Source organism: Pelobates fuscus, chromosome 7, assembly GCF_036172605.1.
Source record: "Pelobates fuscus isolate aPelFus1 chromosome 7, aPelFus1.pri, whole genome shotgun sequence".
Taxonomy (NCBI): Eukaryota; Metazoa; Chordata; class Amphibia; order Anura; family Pelobatidae; genus Pelobates; species Pelobates fuscus.
In genome coordinates, this window is record NC_086323.1 from 201911539 (window position 1) to 201932963 (window position 21425).

At 41.6% G+C, this 21425-nt stretch overlaps 1 protein-coding gene across 1 annotated transcript in view; it reads right to left on the reverse strand.

Annotated features, from left to right (window-relative positions):
• LOC134569296 (zinc finger protein 850-like) overlaps positions 1-21425 on the reverse strand; it is a 349196-nt gene that overhangs the window by 189604 nt on the left and 138167 nt on the right. Inside the window, exon 3 of the mRNA XM_063428215.1 lies at positions 19046-20221. Coding sequence (XP_063284285.1) covers positions 19046-20221 — 1176 coding nt within the window. The remainder of the gene's footprint in view (positions 1-19045; positions 20222-21425) is intronic.

Genomic DNA, 21425 nt, shown 5'->3' on the forward strand with positions numbered 1-21425 from the left:
CTTCCTTATATCTTATATAGGATGCATCTGATTGGTCCGATTTAAATGCTTTTAAAGCCCTTTTCTTATTTTTAATCTCTTGTTTTACTTCTCTACTAAGCCACATTGGTTTTACTTTGTTTCTTTTATATTTATTACCCAATGGTACATACTGTGAAATGTACCTTTCTAATATTTGTTTGATTAGTTTCCATTTTTCCCTCAGTGTTTTTATCACTAAGGCGTTTATGCCAGTCGATATGTTGTAGAGCTGCCCTAATCTTATTAAAATTGGCTTTTTTAAAATTATACGTTTTAATATACCCCACATGCTTTTGCTTTTTTGAGTTTATTTCAAAAGTTACCATATTGTGATCACTATTTCCCAAATGACTTGAATGTTGGTTAAAAGATTAACATTGTTTGTTATAACGAGATCCAGACAAGCATCCTTTCTAGTTGGTCCTTGTACCAGTTGTGACATAAAGGTGTCATTTAACACATTCAAAAAACAGATTCCCCTAGCTGAAGTGCTAGTCCCTCTATCCCAATTTATGTCCGGGTAATTAAAATCTCCAAAAATTAATGTGTTCCCCCGATTTGCAGCTTCACCAATTTGCTCTAACAGCAGTTCTTCCTCATTAATATTTACATTTGGTGGTTTATAACATATCCCAACCAATAACGTATTTCCCTTCGTTTGCCCCAAGCAGATATCTACCCATAAAGCTTCCACATTTTCCTCGTCACACTCCACATGCCTAAGATTTGACTTGAACTCATGGCTGACATACAAACATACCCCACCACCCTTCTTGTTTTTCCTATCCCTCCTAAATAATGTGTACCCATTTAAGTTAACTGCCCAGTCATGTGTCTAATCCCACCATGTTTCTGTTATGCCTATTATATCGTATTGTTTAGTGGATGCTAATGCCTCTAGTTCCCCCATTTTGTTATATAGGCTCCTTGCATTAGTAAGCATACATTTAATATTACCATGAGTCATTTGTACTTTTTGTGAATCAATATAAATACCTCCTCTGTTCTGAGCTTCCCCCTCCCCCCATCTCCACCCCCATTGTTCTGAGCTAAGGCCCATCTCATTTCTATGCTATCTCCATTTTCTAGATTGCTTTGAGCCTCCCTCCCTACTACTAGTTTAAAATCTCCTCCAACCGTCTAGCCATCCTATCCCCCAGCACAGCAGACCCTCTTCCGTTTAGGTGCAATCCATCAGGACTATACAGGTTGTACCCAAGCGCAAAATCGGCCCAGTGCTCTAAAACCCCAAAACCCTCTTTCCTGCACCAAGACTTCAGCCACACATTGACCTCTCTAATCTCCCGCTGCCTTTCTGCTGTAGCGCGCGGCACAGGTAATATTTCTGAAAATATTAACTTGGAGGTCCTTTTCTTTAGCTTACTTCCTAGATCCCTGAACTCACTCTTTAGGACCTTCCATTTTCCTCTGACTTTGTCATTGGTACCAATATGGACCATGACAGCTGGGTCATCCCCAGCCCCTCCCAATAATCCCTCCACTCTGTCGGCAACATGCCGGACCCGAGCACCCGGGAGACAGCAAACTGTCCGGTTGAGTTGATCAGAGTGGCAGATTACCCTATCTACTCTCTTAATAATAGAGTCCCCTACCACCACAACCTGTCTAGACTTCCTTACCCTCTTAACCCCACCCGTACTAGAGGGGCTGTTCCTACGGCTGTTAGAAGGAACAGCTTCCTGCAGTACAGCTACTCCTGAGCTGATGCACCCAACATCTTCACTCAAACGGGCAAATCTGTTAGGCTGCACTAGATCAGGACTAGCTAAACCTTTCCTCTTCCCTCCCCATCTGCTTCCTCGCCCCACTGTTACCCAGCTATGTGCCTGTTCACCATCTGTCTCATCTCCTCCCAATCCACTACCTGCACCCACTAGACTCCTCTCAAGATTATCAATCTCCCTCAGTGTTGCAATTTGCATCTCCAGATCTCCAATCCGAGCTTCCAGAAAAGCCACTCGCTCACACCCACCACAGAGGAATGGACCCTGGACAGATTTATCCAGGCATGCATACATGCAGCAGGATGTACACTGAGTAATCTTGCTAGCACTCATCCCCAGTTACAAAAACACAAGTGAGCAAAAACAATATTTACCCTCTTGATTTCAACATCTCCTGTTGTTTTAACTCCTACTTAAAAGAGACTACTTGAAATAGCCTACTTTCAAGCAAACTCCAATGAGCAAGCTCTGTGAGTCAGTAGTGGGTTTATATTGGCAATACAAATCCCACACAGGTGGAAATTAAGGGGCACTCCCCCTAATTAGCTCAGCAGCAGCAGCACCCACAAGGAGGAGGGGAATCGAAAAAACAAGAGAGGAAAAAAAATAAATGTGAAATTAAGGAACACATCACATGTAATTCTACACAGGGGCGGGCTGGGAAGGGGGGCAGGGAGGCAATTGCCCCCCAGGCCGCCCTAAACCCAGGGGCCAGGGCTGCCCACATCCAGCAAAAAAAGGAAAATCTGAATCCCCTGCCTCTGGCTGAGGACTCAGATTTTTCAACTTACCTCACTCTTCCTGTAGCCTGCAGTCAGTGGAGTCGGCCGGCCTCTCCTGATGATGTCAGGAGGAGGGGGCGTGACTTTCACTGCTCTTCTCCCAGGACCGCTGGGGAGTCTGGGAGAAGAGCAGAGGAAGCCACGCCCCCTCCTCCTGACATCATCAGTAGAGGCCGGCCGACTCCACTGACTGCATGCTCCAGACTTCACTGACTGTTGCTTTATGCTGGCTGCTGCCCACCCCTCCCTGGCCTAAGGTAAGACTCAGGGAGGGGGAAATACACTTTAGGTTTTTTTTTTATTCCCCTCCTCAGCCCTGCCCCCTCTTTCCCCCCTCCTCAGCCCTGCCCCCCCTCCTCAGCCCTGCCCCCCTCCTCAGCCATCCCCTGTCCCTTAGTCAGGCTCTGGTCCCTTAGTAAGGCTCTGTCCCACCCTTTCCCTGCTCCTTTTTTTCCCCCTATCAGCTCCTGCCCCCTTTCTCAGCCCCATGCCTCCCACTACAGCCCCATAACATCCCCACTACCGCTCCTCTTCTCCCAATTGCAACCCATATCACCCACACCACAACCCCTTTCCCAAATTGTAGCCATCAACCTACTTAAGCCCCTATCCCCCCCTACATTTCCTAAACCCCCAAATTACAGTTTATACCCTCCACTACCGCCCCTGTCCCCCCACTACAGCCCTGTCCCTTTACTCAGCCACTGTCTACTGGTTTTAAAAGTGTAAAGTTTGGGTGTATGTGTGTGTCAGTATGTCTGTGTGTGTGTGTGTGTGTGTGTGTGTGCGCCAGTATGTCTGTGTGTGCGTGCAAGTATGTCTCTGTGTGTGCCAGTTTGTGTGTGTGTATGTCAGCCAGTATGCCTGTGTGTGTGTGTGTGTGTGTGTGTGTGTTAGTATGCCTGTAACAGTGTGTCTTTCTGTGTGTGTCTGTGTGCCTGTCAGTGAGTGTGTGCGTGTGCCTTTCAGTGAGTTTGTGTTTTTTACTGTGCGCCAAATCAGCAAGTGTGTGTGTGCTTGTCATTGAGTGTCTGTTTAGGTGACTGCTCCCCCCCACCCCCTCTTTCAATCACATGGGAAAGGTGTTTTTACTCTCCTCTTGGTGCAATGGGCCACTTGACTGGATTTGCCCCCCAGGCCAAAGGCTGCCAGCCCTCCCCTGATTCTACACATGTGGTATATCTCCTAACATGTGGATGTGGAACTCAATATGTTGGATGGACAATTAGATCAGTGAAAAAAAGATTTTTAGAGCACTGTAATAATATCAAAAATAAATTATTAACCCACTCAGTTCCCATTCACTGCAATTGGTGTCAAAATTTCAATCCCAATATTTTTCATGTATTGGGATTGAAAAGGTGTCTTTGGATAAAAGAGGTGGTGATCTGGTACTTAAATTAAGACAGAGAGAAGGCTATTGGATTCATACTTTAAAAACAATGCAGGTATGAATGTAGATTTTGATATGGCTTGTTTCCTATAATTGGTTTATGTGTATTAACTATTTATGATTATTTTTGTCTTAACCCCTTCAGGACGGAGTCAATAGTACACGTTCTGATCAAAACAAAACGTAAACAAAAACTGGAATTTGCGCTATATGTCTGTTCACCCGTAGTTCCCCTCTTTCAAATTATATGCACCCACACTTATTATATATCATTTTGTTCAGGAGAAACAAGGCTTTCATTCCATATCAAATATGTATATATGAAACATAATTTATTATGAATAAAATTAAAAAAAATGTGAGAAAATAAGCTTTTTTTTAAAATTTGCATTTCCGTCTGACATTTTAACTGTGAATGTCATAATACTGTTAGGTTTTACTGCAAACAAATGCACATATTTGTAATCAGCGATGTCTCACGAGTACAACAGTACCCCCCATCAACAGGTTTTATGTTGTTTTGGAAAGTTACAGGGTCAAATATAGAACATTCCATTTTTAAATTGAAATTTTCCAGATTAGTAATGTTACCTTTGAGACGGTGTGGTAGCCCAAGAATTACCCCCATAATGGCATAGCATTTGAAAAAGTAGACAAGCCAAGGTATTGAAAGTGGGGTATGTTTAGTCATTTTTAGTAGCCACTTAGTCACAAACACTGGCCAACGTTATCGTTCATATTTGTTTTTGTGTGAAAAAAGCAAAAAACGAATATTTGGTCAGTGTTTGTGACTAAGTGGCTACTAAGAAAGACTGGACATACCCCACTTGCAATACCTCGGGTTGTCTACTTTTGCAAATGGTATGCCATCATGGGGGTAATTCTCATTCCTGGGCTACCATACGCTCTCAAAGGCAACATAACCAAACTGGCAAATTTCAATGTGAAAAAACTGAAAAGTGTAACATGCTATATTTGACCCTGTAACTTCCCAAAACACCATAAAACCTGTACATAGGGGGTACTGTTTTACACGTGAGACATCGCTGAATACAAATATGTGTATTTTATTGCAGTAAAAGCAAACAGTATTATGACATTCACAGTTAGAATGTCACATAGAACTAAGAAAATTTTAAAAAATCATATTTTCTCTCATTTTTTTATATTTTATTCATATTACGTTATGTTCCATACCTAAATATTTGATTTTAAATAAAAGCCCTGTTTCCCCTGAACAAAATGATATATAATAAGTGTGGGTGCATTTAATATGAAAGAGGTAAATTATTGTTGAACAGACATATAGTCAAAATCTGTGGTTTGTTTACGTTTTTTTTGGTTCACAACATTTGGCTGCGGTCTTAAGGGGTTAATGAGGTTGGCATCCAGATCAAAAGACCTCTGGTGGCTACCACATCACCAAATTGTATTTTATTCATTTTACCTTCAAAAACACTCATATTGTAAAAAGGTCGTCTCTTCTGATCAGATTTAGGGAAAATGATTAAAGATTTGTCTAATTTGAGATTATCCATCTGACCCCTTCCTTGCACATTTCCCAATTTCTTTTCTATTTCACCTCTCCCCGGCCCATTTTCACAACTTAACCTCTATGCCATTTCATTATCAACTTCCACTTTGAAAGTAAAATCAAAATTTGTCTGATTTGTGTTTTTCCACAACATATCTGTAGCATCCCCCAATTAGTAATCTGTCTTTGCAATTTGCCAAAATCAGTAACATTTATGGCTAATTCCTAACATTGGTGAGGCATGGTTTTCGGGGTTCTGTCCAACAGATCCATCTCATTCTTAAGCATTTCTTTTATTATATTATTATGTTTAATTTCTTAATCATCGCTAAATCTTTTCAACAACCGCAGAGTCTTCTGAGTTTTTGTGTCAGCTAATGTTGCAACAAATGCACTATCAAAAGAGAGCTTAGGGGCAATTTCCCTTCTGTTAATTTTTTTTTAGTGGTTTTGCTAGGGGGGCTAGGGAAAATAATTACACTTTGCAACAACACATGTTTTTCAGTTGTTTTAACAACACATCTCATTTTTGTTTCAATGTACTACAAACATAACAATTAATTGCCTTTTTAAGTTGACACCATTCTTGCATAGAATCATTAGTTTCAAGAAAGCACTTTGCCAATAATGCACATTTTCGACTTTCCTTTTTAAAACAATTGCTTTACTCAATATCCCTTAATCTGTCTAACAATTTCAATAACCAATCATCCCAAACATTTTCAGTATTAACCCCTTTTACAGACCGATCGCTGTTACATTTGGCAGCAGTCTTTTGCAGCCACTTCATAATTAATTTAATAAGCAGTTGAAAAGATTTGTTTAACAAAAGCAATATATGTATAAGAGCAACTTTCTACAGATGTGTTTTTTTCATCCTGCTCACCTCTGACTTCACATAGTAACTCTGGGATGTTAGTGCCATGCAGCTTCAGTCATGGGCGTCCGCAGGGATTTTTCCAGGAAGGGGGAGGGGGGGTATAATTGTAATGACAATAAGCATACTCACATGAAGACACAGACAATCTCTGTGGTGAACAGAAGCTCACCACATGCTTTTGGTTGGCCTGCTTGCCAAGCCTCCCGCCAATAGACTATGGGCCAGGTCAGCGCCTGTAAAGACCCATATTTTATCCCCCCTGGTTCGGCACTTTACATAGAACCGAAGGCTAGCACACTGGCGGCCATTCGCATGGACCAAAACCGCAAATAGACTTCAGGGGGACATAACCGCGAATGCCCTGTAACTATTTTTGGTATGAAAACCTTGCGGTTCCCAGTCGGTCCCCCAGCGGCACTTAACCGTGATTCTATGGAACTGTTTTGGGCATGGGACCATGCGTGCGGTCTGTAAAAATGTGACTTCAATAAAATTCCTGAACCTCTGAACTGATCTGGGTGATTTTTTGGATATGTTGGTGTAGCGGAACGCAGTAAGCCTGTCCTGCAAAATGCCTGTGTGACTGTAATTGTTATATTTTTTCCTATGTTGAAATTGCTATTCGCCTATTTAATATGTGAATTATATGTTATTCGGTAGTTTCCATCCGTATTATATACTTATGGAAACTACCGAACGGAGAGACCACCCCGGAGAGAAGTGTGCCAGCAATTAAGGTTCACATTCTCTCCAAACCGCAAGTTAACCGGCTCATTAACAGTGTGTCTGGGTGGCCGCCATTCGGCATGCGTACACGTGGCGGCGGCCATCTTACGCATGAAAATCTCAGCGGTGTTTTGTCGTCGAGTGTCTGGAACTCAAATCGGACACTCAAACAACCAAACACCGCTGAGACCTCCAGAGCTCCGTAACTGCCGAACGGAGAGACTTAACGAATCCCCATTCGGTAGTTACAAAGTACCGAATGAGCGAATCACTATCTAGGTGAATTAAAGTATGGATGGCAGTTATAAATGTCTGTTTTAACTGCCGAACGGAGACCGACCGCAGGGCCCATTCTCATGGAACCCTTTTCGGATACCAACTCGTGTGCGGTCGGTCAAACTTCACCTTCCTGTAACTGCCGAACCACTGGTCCGATCTGGGTGAATTTTGGATATTATATTCACCCAGATCAGGGCTACCTAGCGGTACCCTAATATTAAGGATATGTGATGGTTTAGGGGTACATCCAAGTTTGGGGTAAAGTACTGGACAAGTTAAGGGGATTATGACTCCCTCTGAGGGGAGGAGATGTGTGGGAGGTAACAAGTACTACATTGGTTACTGTCCTAATTACTGTGGTTCCCTCCCTTGCATGGGAGCAGGCTTTATAAGAAACCTTGGAATAAACGATTGTCAGTTCTACTCCTGAAACTGTGTGTCGTCCAGTTATTGGGAGTGCTGTGGGGATTTCGCTGTACCTTTTTACCTGCTGGAAACTCTGCTGTGGATTTACTAATGACTTGTTCCTGAGCCTTCCTTGGATCTAAAGTGGAGAATAGCTGCGAGAAATCAGCTCTCCGCTACAGTTGGTCACCCAGATCAAGTCTATCAGGGATGTAACATTTGTGGAGATCTTTGGATGTGTTTTGTGTTTTGGGGTACTTTTGGGGTTCTATAAAAATGTTTTTTCTGCCTGAGGATAATGGAGTTAATGCAGTGTGGCAAAAGTAAGCTCACCACTGGGTTTTGGAGGGGCCTGGTTGCCAGCCTTTTGCCCCAAGAATATGGCCCATGCGCTAAAACTTTGTTTTTACTGTGAAAAGGCTTGTTTGTCCTTTTTCCCTATGTGGTTGGGTAAAGGGCGTTTACCGAACAAACTGCCGGACCACACGCAAGTGGAGTTTGGAGCCAATTTATCTCCCAGGCTGGTGGTGAACCGCCAGCTAATTGATGAACGCCTGGGTGTTCGCTGTTCGTATAGTCGTATACATGGCGGAGACCACCTTGTTTAGCCAAAAGAGGTCAGCGGTGTTCATGGAACTGAAATCAGACACGCGACGGTATGAACAGCGCTGAACTAAACCTTCGCCGGAACTTCAACAGGAGTTGAATGGCATTCGACAATTGCAGCGCCAGGTTAACATTGGCTATTTGCACAAACGGCTCCCGTTCGTGCATTTGAACTGCATTGGAACTATGTGAAATAGACCGGCCGCACAGCCTAATTCTCTGGAACTGTTTTGGGTATGAAAATGTGCATGAGGTCGGTCAGTCAAATATGACTTCCAGGAATTTCCTGAACCCCTGCTCTGATCTGGGTGATCTTTGGATATTAGTGGTGAATATATATCTGCAAAAAGCTTTTATATGTCTAAGAATTCAGTTAATTAGGAGGCGTACACATAAGGATAAGGTTATTTGATTCTTTAAAATATGTGTAAAAAGGGCTGTGGCTTAATAACCATTCTATCCAATGTATGATTAAAGCAATACATTATAAAAATGGTCAACTTTTTGTTTTGGTTTTTACTGTACGCATTGGGCCTGATGTGTACCATGGTCGTTGCTGCCGCCGAAGAGTAATGGGAGTTTGAGCGCAGGACTTGTTTCTGTGTATTTATAAAAATGGTTATACTTGAAGGGAAAATATAATTTACACAAAGGATTTAATATATATGTTTAAATTAATTCTTTCAGAAAGAGGCCCTTCTTAATACACATGGGAGTCTGGCCTGCATGGCCGGTTAAAGGTTATTATAACAGCGGGCCTCCATCAATCTATCTGAACAAGAATCATATATTTTGACCATTGACATACAATGGACAAATGACCTATAATTAATACTAGATTACTAGGTAGGGACTTTCAGTTCCTGTATATGAAAAATTATAGTATTTGCAACTAATTCAAGAATGATAATCGCATTAGATCAGATATTTTAAAGCTCATTAAATATTTTTCAGAAGGCTGAAATTTGACTCCAAATTATGAGTGACTGATTTGAATATTTGTGCTCTCTCCTTAATCCCTATGTATTTTTAAACAAATGGAGAATTTTTAGTTACCTCCAATGGCCATGAGAGGATAAGCCCACCTGCCAACGTCAAGGCAGACCCCTCCCCCCCAGGTGGGTCTTAACTAACCATCCAACTTGCTTCCTTGAGCCTCTGGCAAAGATATCTCTAATGAGACAGAAAGGGGCATTTTTTATTTACACCCCTATATCTTTATTAACCCTTAATAGGGAACACATGGGATGGGCGGCTGCATTGTAACAGAGCTGTGTGATACAAAAAATGGATACAGATGCAGAAAGATAAGTCCTGCGCTCAATCCCATCACTCCTGGGTGGCAGCAAAGACTACAGTACAAATCAGCCCCAATATATAGTAAAAAACAAATAATAACAAGTTACCTGTGCTCTCTCCTTAATCCCTATGTATTTTCAAACAATTGGAGGTTTTTTTTAGTTACCTCCAATGGCCATGAGAGGATAAGCCCACCTGCCAACTTCAAGGCAGACCCCCCAGGTGGGTCTTAACTAACCATCCAACTTGCTTCCTTGAGCCTCTGGCAAAGATATCTCTAATGAGACAGAAAGGTGCATTTTTTATTTACACTCCTATATCTTTATTAACCCTTAATAGGGATGGGTGGCTGCATTGTAACAGAGCTGTGTGATACAAAAAATGTATACAAATGCCACTTTCTGTCTCAAATTACCTAATTTACATTCTTCAGTCAGAGCTCTGGTCTCCTATTCCAGTTCCAATTCATATTCTTGTTGGTATGAATAATTAGTAAGTATGTGTGTGCGGTTTACATTTATAAAAATAAGATATAACATCAAAAGGTATTCACAGTGAGGGACATGAAATGAAGACATAGTAGGACATCCACATTGTACCCTACCTCAAATAGCAAAGGCATAATTGGTTGTATACATTATAACATGACGTTCGATACTGACTGTGATACAGGTTACATGGGTGTATGCTGGAAGCTTAATTCACTGGTGGACTTTGTGTATCTTCTGACACTGTTGCCTGTACAGTACAATAGTGTGGTTTATAATTTAAATTGTCACACATTACATTCCATTAATCGACAAGTCCTATGTAATTCCCAATTGTGGTGTGATAATGTCACTGCACTGCTTATCAGACAATCTTAGTAGTGATGTAGGTCGGGATGAGTACCATTTATGGTTTGTTACTCAACTGTGCTCGTGTGATGCTGTAACCTGTTATGGAGAATGGGTGGAGTCATTGAAGAAAATGCAGGGTTCATTTACCCAACACTGGATGGGAAAATGAAAGGGGGAAACGTCTTGTAACGTAGGCGCAAGTTGCGAATGGTGATGAAGGGGGTCAACAAAAGATTAACAAGATAAAGTAGAAGGGTAGGTTGAGTTATGCTGGCTGTTGGTATTGGTTGGAGTCAGGGACTGCTACAGTAATACAGAGATCAGCTTAACTTTACAAATCTGAGTACGGCAATTAAACCAGTTGATAGTCACAATTATTTAGAGTATTGATCGTAAAATGATTCCCAAGCACCCCATTGGTCTTGGAACTTAGCCATGTTACCCCTCTTGGCCCATTCTTTTTTGTGGTGGTATGTGGTTTTAACTCTACTGAGTACATCTGAAATGGAAGTGCATTTGTCGCTTTTCCAGTGGAAAGCAATGCTTATTTTTGCTGCCAAAAGAGTATTAATGACAGCTTCCCCAGACGGGATAAAACCTAAGTTTAAAATCAGGTGTAGGAGGAATCCAGCTGGTGTGAGCAGGATTTTTAGGCCTATCATTGTGCGCATTACCGACTGCACGTTTAACCAGAGAGTCTGTATGCTCATACAATCCCAAAATATGTGTCTGATAGTGCCTTTTTCTTTCTTGCATCTCCAGCAAGTAGAGTCTGTTGTGGGATATATTTTACAGAGTCTGCTCGGAACCATATACCATCTCATCAATATTTTGAAGTAGGCTTCCCAGTGTGTGACAATTTGAGGACCGTTTAGTATGGTTAATGGCCATTTCCCAATCGGATGTGGGGAACATCACTTCTAAGTCCTCTTCCCACTTGAGCATGTATGGCAGTTTGCTAGAGTCTGTGCTGACTATTTGTTCTGAGTAGCAGAGTGATAGGAATTTGAATGATGGTGGTGTTTTATTGGCTGTATAATATTTGTGGCCCAGTTTGCTAAGTGATGTTGGGTCTATTCTATTGAAGAAATAAAAGATAGGTTAGCGCTAATAATACAATGGGTAGGCAGCGGCCTCACAGAGGGTAAACCTCTAACCCTCTAAAATAAGAATGTGCAAAAAAAAGGAAAGAAAGGCTGCGCCAAGATTTAAAACAAAATAAATAAATACAATTAGTCCCAATATATATCAGAGGATAGAATGTCTGTTCCACAGGTTCCATTGGTAGGGTATTTTTTCTGTCTGTGATACTTCAGATCATCTCGTGATATGGAAAACACAAGAGAGAGGACCAATAGTGCAGAGTGTATAAAATAAGTAATCGTAGAATAATAAGATATATTACACTCACATTTACATGAGCTATGACCAGCTCAGGGGTAACGGGTATTCAGCAGAATGATCCCTGCTTGTAGGATTTTCCGAATGCTTGTCCTCTGGAGATGGTGTACAATTCTCAGGAGGAAGGAAAAATAGGAACAACAAATAGTGCTCTCTGATAGTATGATGAAATATATTCTTTCCTGGCATTTTATATATCCTGAGGTGGGGATTATACTGCCCACGCTTTATTCAAAGTGCAGTGAGTCCTGCACTCCTTTTGTGAGTATATCTCATTTTTTATTTATGATATTTCATCATACTATCAGAGAGCACTATTTGTTGTTCCTGTTTCTAGACAGCCACTAGAGGTGGAGTTAACCCTGCAATGTAATTATTGCAGTTTATGAAAAACTGCAATAATTACACTTGCAGGGTTAAGGGTAGTGGGAGTTGGCACCCAGACCACTCCAATGAGGAAGTGGTCTGGGTGCCTGGAGTGTCCCTTTAACCCCTTAAGGACACATGACATGTGTGACATGTCACGATTCCCTTTTATTCCAGAAGTTTGGTCCTTAAGGGGTTAAAGAAGCTTACAGACAATTAGATGATACTGCTGTATATGAAAAATTATCCAAAGACCCTACGCCCTGTATACAACAAAATTTTAATATCTTTTTACAAAAGGGATTAGAAAAAAATATTTTAAATAAAAAATAATTTGACTATTTATTTATTAAGAATCCCAGAATTCCGGTAATTTATTTTTTGCCAAAAATACATAAAGATGCCCAACACCCTCCTGGTAGACCTATAGTGTCCGGAATCAATTCCCCTTCATGTAATTTATCCCAATACATTGACACTCTACTTCAACCTACAGTAAAACTTATGAAGTCTTACTTGAAGGACTCAATGTCAATTTTTTTAATGGATTTTATTGGGAACAAGATTTTATTGACGGGCTCCTTTGAAGTCAATGAGCCAGGAGGGTGGTCGGTGTTCGGTAGTTTCAATCTACCGAACCAAGGTTGCATAAAATAAATGAATGAAGTCAAATAAACGAATGCTCAGAGAAAACCACAAAGTCCCGGCTGATTTTCTCACACTTTTGGTGGCTTTTTCTTCCAGATATAGGCATTTATAGTGGATTGGAATCGTTTGAGGAGAGAGTTAGAAAGTGCTATGGGTAGTGTTCAAAATAGGTACAGTATATTAGGCAAGATCATCATTTGGATAGAGTTAATCCTACCCAACCACGATGTCTCCAACTTATCCTAAGTGTCCATTTGTTTGGATATGGTGGAAAGAACTGCTTCCTGATTCTCTTTAATAGTGTATGTTCTGGAGTGTGTTAGTTTGATAACCAAATAGAAATAGATGTCTTGCGACAGTCGAATGGGTATTTTTCTTGTAGGTTGTCTCTAAGAGGTAGGCTTAGTTTGATGGGAAGGATTTTGGTTTTGCTAATATTCTTATAGTATGATATTTTACCATACGAGGTTAATGTTTTAAGGAGACGGGGAATGGAGGTCTCTGGTTTTGACAAAAAGAGCATGATATCGTCTGCAAAGAGGGCAATTTTATTTTCCCCTGCTGGGGATTGTAGTCCCGGGAGTAGGGGGTCATGTTTTATTGTTCTTACTAATGGTTCTAGGCACAGGATGAAGATTAAGGGAGAAAGTGGACATCCATGTCGTGTACCATTAGTTATATGAAAACTTATTGATGTAAAGCCTGTGTTGAACACCTTAGCTGAGGGGGATGTGTATAATGCCATTATGCCTGAAATTAAGGTTTGAGGGAATCCAAAGGCTGCTAAGGTGGCTTCCATGTATGCCCAGTTCAGGCGGTCAAATGCCTTTTCCGCATCTAACGCCATGAGAACCCTGCTCTGCCTGTGACGGTTTGATCAATCCATTAGATCCATATAATTTCTGGTATTGTCCCCTACTTGTCTACCGTGGACAAATCCTGCCTGTTCACTCGATATTAAATTAGGTAAGATGGGTTTGACTCTGGAGGCGATTAGTTTTGCGTATAGCTTCACATCTGCGTTTAGAAGTGATATTGGTCTTAAATTACTGCAGATTGTTGGTGGTTTGTTCGGTTTGGGCAGTGTAATAATGTATGCTTCTAGTATTTCAGGTGGGAATTTGCCGGATTTCTGTATAGCATTAAATAGTTTCGTTATGTGTGGAGTCAGTTGAGTTAGCAATTTATTGTAGTAGTAGTTTGAGAGCCCATCGGGACCTGGAGCCTTGTGTTTGGGAAGGGATCTGATGGCCTTTGTGACCTCCTCCTCAGTAAAGGGGGCATCTAGAAGTTTGTTTTGTTGTGGTCTTGGGAAGCGTGACCTTTTGCAAGTAGGTTAGCACCTCTGCGTTATTGGCGGTATGCGTGTCCTTGTTTTTATTTAGATTGTAAAGGTCTTCGTAGTAGAAGGACAATTCATCTACTATTTTAGTGGGATTATAGATTTTTGCGTTCGATTTAGACATAATACATGGAATTTTGGTTTGGAAATATTCGGATTTTAATTTGTTGGCTAACAATTTCCCTGCTTAATTTCCCATGCTGTAATAGGTTTGTTGAAGTTTTTGCAAGTTCATAGTATACTCTTGGGTGTAAAGTTGTTGGAGGTCAGCCTGCGTGTTAGCTATTTGTTTAGATGTAGATTTGGAGTGGAATTTCTTTTTAATGGTCGAACCTATTTTAATGAGTTCCCCTCTGATCACTGCTTTGTGGGCTAATCATTGGGTTTCTATAGTAGTGTCCTTTGTTGAGTTATAAGATAAGTAGGTAGATATAGCTGATGCTACTTTTTGTAGATTTGGGCAGTCAAGAATGGTTTCATTCAATCTCCATTTGCCTCGGCCCTTGGCTGGGTATGGTACTGCTATTGTGATCACTATTGATGCATGGTCTATTAGGTGGTTTTTGAGGTGTGGAAGTGTAGATTTGTCCACTATGCAGAGATCTATTCGTGTGTATTTCATGTGTACCTGTGAGAAGTAGGTGTAATCCTGCACTGTAGGGAATAGGTTTCTCCATGTATCGTAAATATCATGTGAGTGAAGAAGGTGTGAGAAAAGTTTGCTTGCATGGACTGAGGATTTGCTGGTTGGTTTACCCTGTGTGCGTTGTATATCGAGCAATGGGTCTTGGGTGCAGTTGCAGTCCCCGCAGATTATCACATGACCTTGTTTCATGGATGAGATTTTTTTTCAATCGCTTTATTAAGGAAAGAAAATCGGGCTTCATTGGGTGCGTATAGGGATGCGACGGTTACTAGGATTCCATTCAATTCGCCCACTAAAATTAGTAGTCTGCTTGGTCAGTGTATTGCTTATGAAGTGTAAATGCCCAGTCTGAGTGAAATAGTATTGCTACACCTTTAGATTTATTAGTAGCATAGGCATGGTATGCTATGGGGTATCAACCACAGTTGGGGTGGGTTTTTATTGTTAAAGTGGGTTTCTTGCAGGCAGACTATTGCTGCATCTGCGGCATGCATATCCTTTAACACTTGTCGCCTCTTGTATGGACTGTTAAGGCCTTTAACATTAAGAGATAGTATTTTCATCAGATTAGACATCATGGGGGATGGTGAGTGCCTTGCGGTGTAAAGTTCGTGTATCTGAGTGGTGGTGTTTTTCATCTTCTCGGGGGAGATGATTTGTACAGAACTGTATTGTAGTCTCATGAATGCGATCCCATTGGGAGTTTAGCTCAGCGTAAAGTTTCTCTCTATACGTGACAATTGTCAGCCATTGCGGTTCCAAACCATCTACACATTTACCTGTGGGCATAGAAAAAGAAAGGGGAGAATAACAGGAACAAAGGTATTTACATTAATCTCCCTTGAAAAATCAAACCCGTATTGAATGCATTTGGTTATCTTTAGTGGCCTTGTCTTGGACATCGCCGCTTACCAGGTGCACCTTACGTCAAAGTGGCATGAAATGGACACCGTGGGGATTGTTTCTGCGGAGCAGTGTAGCTATTGCTATAGCTAATGCTTTCAGCAGGTTTGGTAACTTAGGACACTGTACCGGATTGAGGTGTCGTGGAGACGGTAACGGTACTTAATGTTGGGCGTATTCACCTAACAGGGGTGGGTCACTGTAGTGCGTATGACTAGATATATCATGTACGTGCAAGTCTATGGGGAACCTTATTTGGGAGTTGACCTGTTTGATTAACACGTAATATAAGCATAGTGGTAAAGACTACGTGTCATTCAAGATGATTTTCTGAGTACACCAGTAGTAGCCAGATTAGCAGTAAAATTGTGTTGAGGCCTATATATGGCTGAAACAGTTGCTACTATGTTAGTGGGATGTGATTCGAACAAAGGCAATGCATTAATGAATATTCTTCTTTGCAATTACATACAGTTATAGAATGACATTTCTACTATGTGTCGGCCATTATTATAACAATGAATATAAGCAAATATTAATTGTGAAGTTGGTGACTAGCGACTACATATAAAGACATGGCATTACATTAACTTGGAGAATATACCCAAAGTGACCGTCCTGGTTAGACCGAGATTTGTCGCACCAGAGTTTATGATCTTTTGGCTGGGGCTCCTGCCATCCACCACTCCGCCTGGGCTCTTCTTGGGGAAGCCCCGACCGCTCTTTGTTGGGGGGCATTAGAATTGGTCCACAGGCCCCATTCTGTGAGTAACTTCATACCCTCGATTGGGTCATTCACCACCTGGGTTTTTCCCTGCCTCCAGATCAGCAGTTTGGTGGGGGTAGTCCCATCTGTAGGACACATTATTGTTCCGTAGTGTTTTAGTAATGGTGATAAATTCTTTGCGTCTCACCATTGTGGCTGCTGATAAGTCCGCAAACAAAGCGATGTGTTGATGGGGGTCTGGAAGCATGGGAGATTTTCTAGCTGCTGCCAGGAGTGTGTCTTTATGGCCAAAGTAATGGAATTTGACAATGACATCTTTGGGGACCTCGCTTGACAAGCACCTTGGATGCGGGAGTCTGTGCATATGGTCGAAGTCCCATACGGAGTCAGGTAGGCCGGGAACCAGGATGTACGCTGGAAGAGCATCGTGGGACACATCATCAGGTATGCCTTGGAAATGGACATTTTGTCTCCTTGACTGCTAGTTTTAGTTTTAATGTGTCGTTTTCCTCTGATGGCCTCTGTACCTTGTCTACCACTTTATTATGGGCTGTGCATATTCTTCCATTCTATTTTCCAAGTGGCTGGTTCTGTCTCCCAGGTTGGAGAATTCTCTTCTCAAGTCTCCGTCAATACGGTGGAAGTCTGCTGTGATCGTGGATCGTAGCTCTTAGAGCATTTTATGAAGGCTACGCTCCGTGACTGGAGAGTTGGAGTACTTGGAGGAGATTGACTCGTAGTCGGATTGACCGTCCGACATAGCCACTGTATCGTCATCATCTTGCGAGTCTTTGCATCAGTCTTTTTTCTTTAATTTTGCTGTTTCTGAGAGTATCAGTTGCTTAGAAGGTGACATGGTGCCTTTAGCCACTTCTTGTAGAGTGTGGGGATTGAGATTAAGCAGTCAATTTTGCTTTCAATAGTTTATCAAGTTGATTTTTTTTGTCGGAGCTCCTAAGCCAATGCGACCGCTCTCACCGGAAGTTAGCCACGCCCCCCATTTTTTTTTTTTAAAGCTGGGGCCCAGAAATATTGATCCTACAAGTTGCCAGCAAGAGGCATGTGTCTTGGTTGGAATCATGCATGTTGCGGTTGCCTCCGGGCTAGCTGGAGGTTGGACCGCTTGGATACCCTGGTTCCCGATGTTGGAGAGTGAGAGCGCTGCTCCGAGCTGCATTCAGTGATAAATCCTGAAAGTGTAGAATAACCCCACTAGCTACGGTACAGCTAGGATAACACCCTTCCCTACAAAACGAGTCGAGGCTGCAATTTGAGGGTAACATAAACTGATTTAATGGCACTTATGCATGGCAATTTATATGATCTTTCAGGCCAGAGGACAGCCCCCTCTGGACCTGATGGGACACGGGACAATGCAATGTCCCAACCAATAGAAACACATAGCATCATTTTAAAACTGCTCCTCCCAGCTTGGAGATAATGGGTTCCAATGGTTATACTTATCCAATTATCTCCAACTTTCACACTTTAATACATAAATAGTACGTTCCACCAGTCTCTGGATAGCTCTGATCTGAGTGCATCCACTATACTGATTGTGCTCCGATCTCACGAACGGTTCAGGAGAGTTATAACATTATAGTTCATTCGGTGAATTTGTATCCGAATGAAGTGGGGTATCGACTTTCTGTAGCGGGGCTCGTGCAGTTTCCCTGCCACTTATGGTTACAGGGATTTTCCCCCTCAGACCTGCTGAACCCTCGATGATAAAAAGATGGCCCCGGCCTCGTGTTCAGTATACGAACGGCGACCACCGGGGAACAGATAAGTAGCTCGCGGTTAACCACAGGAACCACATTTTAATTGGGGCCACACACCAGAGTGTGGGTGGTAGTTGTTCGGTAGTCCTTTCGTGATTTTTTCAGTTAATTGTATCCATATGAGGGCCACCCTGCGGCCAGTCAATTAGGCTGCGGTTAACCACAAACCACAGCCTCTGGGTGGTAGCGTGTTCATTAGTCCATTCGGTACCTTGCAAGGTGACTAAGGTTAAGTGGCGGCCAAGGGCTGGGTGGTCGGTGGTTCGTGAGCACGAATGAGGGGCTAGGTTTATTCATCTGTTATTCATGTGAAACGTATCCAGGCATCAATACAAAAAAGCAATAGTAGCAATAAAAGAGGGTATAAAACAGGGACAGGATGGTTCTTTTGTAGGAGAGAGAGGCTTCTGTAACAATGCAAATTTAAGTCATGCTAAACAACCATATTCATTGAAGTGTATTACCAGTGGAACAGGCTGGTTAGTATACTCTGTAACTTCCAGAACATGCAACCAAGTGGAGCAGAGTTTGCGGTGCAGGTTAGGCATCTACGAACAATAGCATGGGGGTGCCACAATACCAATGCATCATATGTACATTGACTGCTACTATCAAAGTTACTATTTGTTGTGTGAACCTGAGGGGGAAAAATAAAAAAAATCACAATTCAATATATATTTTATTTCTATATTAATCCAAATAATATTCTAAAATCACCTCACCTGTGTGAGTTATCTGATGACGGACGAGATCTGAATTTTTGTCAAAACATTTTCCACATTCAGAACATGAGAACGGTTTCTCTCCTGTGTGAATTCTCTGATGACTGACAAGATTTGAAAGCTTCCCAAAACATTTTCCACATTCAGAACAGGAAAAGGGTTTCTCTCCAGTATGTGTTCTCTGATGATTGACAAGCTCTGCTTTTGTGAAAAAACATTTGTCACATTCAGAACACGAGAACGGTTTCTCTCCTGTGTGAGTTCTCTGATGACAGACAAGCTCTGCTTTTGTGACAAAACATTTTCCACATTCAGAACACGAGAACGGTTTCTCTCCTGTGTGAATTCTCTGATGACTGACAAGATTTGAAAGCTGCCCAAAACATTTTCTACATTCAGAACAGGAAAAGGGTTTCTCTCCAGTATGTGTTCTCTGATGATTGACAAGCTCTGCTTTTGTGAAAAAACATTTGTCACATTCAGAACACGAGAACGGTTTCTCTCCTGTGTGAGTTCTCTGATGACAGACAAGCTCTGCTTTTGTGACAAAACATTTTCCACATTCAGAACACGAGAACGGTTTCTCTCCTGTGTGAGCTCTCTGATGATGGACAAGCTTTGCTTTTGTGACAAAACATTTGTCACATTCAGAACATGAGAACGGTTTCTCTCCTGTGTGAGTTCTCTGATGTGTACGAAGAATTGAGTGATAACCAAAACATTTTCCACATTCAGAACATGAGAACGGTTTCTCTCCTGTGTGAGTTCTCTGATGTGTACGAAGAGTTGAGTGATAACCAAAACATTTTCCACATTCAGAACATGAGAACGGTTTCTCTCCTGTGTGTGTTCTCTGATGACTGACGAGCTCTGCTTTTGTGACAAAACATTTGTCACATTCAGAACATGTGAACGGTTTCTCTCCTGTGTGAGTTCTCTGATGATGGACAAGCTTTGCTTTTGTGACAAAACATTTGTCACATTCAGAACATGAGAACGGTTTCTCTCCTGTGTGAGTTCTCTGATGTCTAAGAAGATGTGTAAGCTGCCCAAAACATTTTCCACATTCAGAACAGGAGAAGGGTTTCTCTCCTGTGTGACTTCTCTGATGTGTACGAAGAGTTGAGTGATAACCAAAACATTTTCCACATTCAGAACAGGAGAAGGGTTTCTCTCCTGTGTGAGTTCTCTGATGAATGACAAGATTTGCTTTATTGACAAAACATTTTCCACAATCAGAACACGAGAAAGGTTTGGGGTGTATGTTTACCATCTCCTTTATGAACATACAGGAATCTGACAAAATGCTTGATTTTTTAGAGTTAGACTTGGTTCTGTTATTAATAGATTTCTTCATAGCCTTGCTTCATGTACTTTTGTTCTGGTCACCTCTCCTGACAAATACACCTGAAAGAAATATACTGCGAGTTAAAGGAAATTGCTATACTTAGAAAAACAGACAATATTTGCATAATATATAAGAGGTATGATCATCAGGTGTCATAGTAATTGTGAAGATATCAAGTATTTTGTGTGCATTAGCCCATTCCCTAGCTAAATTGTGTATACTCCTTTTTACTTTCATTTGCTTTGCAAAATTAGATTTAGTCCATAAAGCCTCACGTATCTGCATTTATGCTAAAGGAACAAATTACACATACTGTGTATATCACATACATTCTAATCACATATATTCTAAACACATGCAGCAAATAATTTCACTGTTATCCCCCTACCTCTGCCACTGGAAGGCTGTGCCAAGTATCTACTACTCGCCTCTAGCACTTAAACTAGAAGGTTGTGCTATTGAAATTGTAGTAGATACCTGGTTTGACCTGCCCGTGGAAATGTACTGGGATGTAAAGAAAATCTGTCTATAAAATTTATTGTTTACCATACTGACAACAATATTTCTATTAAAGATAAGAAATAAGACTATGAAACATTATAGTGATTGAGCGTGTGTATGGGGGGCAGTGTATGTAGTGTGTGTATGGGGGGCAGTGTTTATATGGGGGGAAGGAGGGTAGGGAGGCTTTAAATAATTTTTGTATTTAATAAAATAAATATACTTTATGTCCCTGATCTTTCCCCGTCCTTCTTGACTAGTGTCTCTGACTGCCTCTCTGCTGTTTCTAACTGGATGGCTGCCCACTTCCTTAAACTAAACTTGACCAAAACTGAAATTCTGGTCTTTCCTCCCTCAAGTGTTGTTACTCCTGTGTCTGTCTCCCTCCAAGTCAATGGTGCTACCATCAGCTCCACCAGGCAGGCTCGCTGCCTAGGTGTTCTCTTTGACTCCCACCTCTCCTTCAAGCCTCATGTTCACTCTGTCGCCAAATCTTGTAATTTCCATCTCAAAAACATTGCACGCATCCGC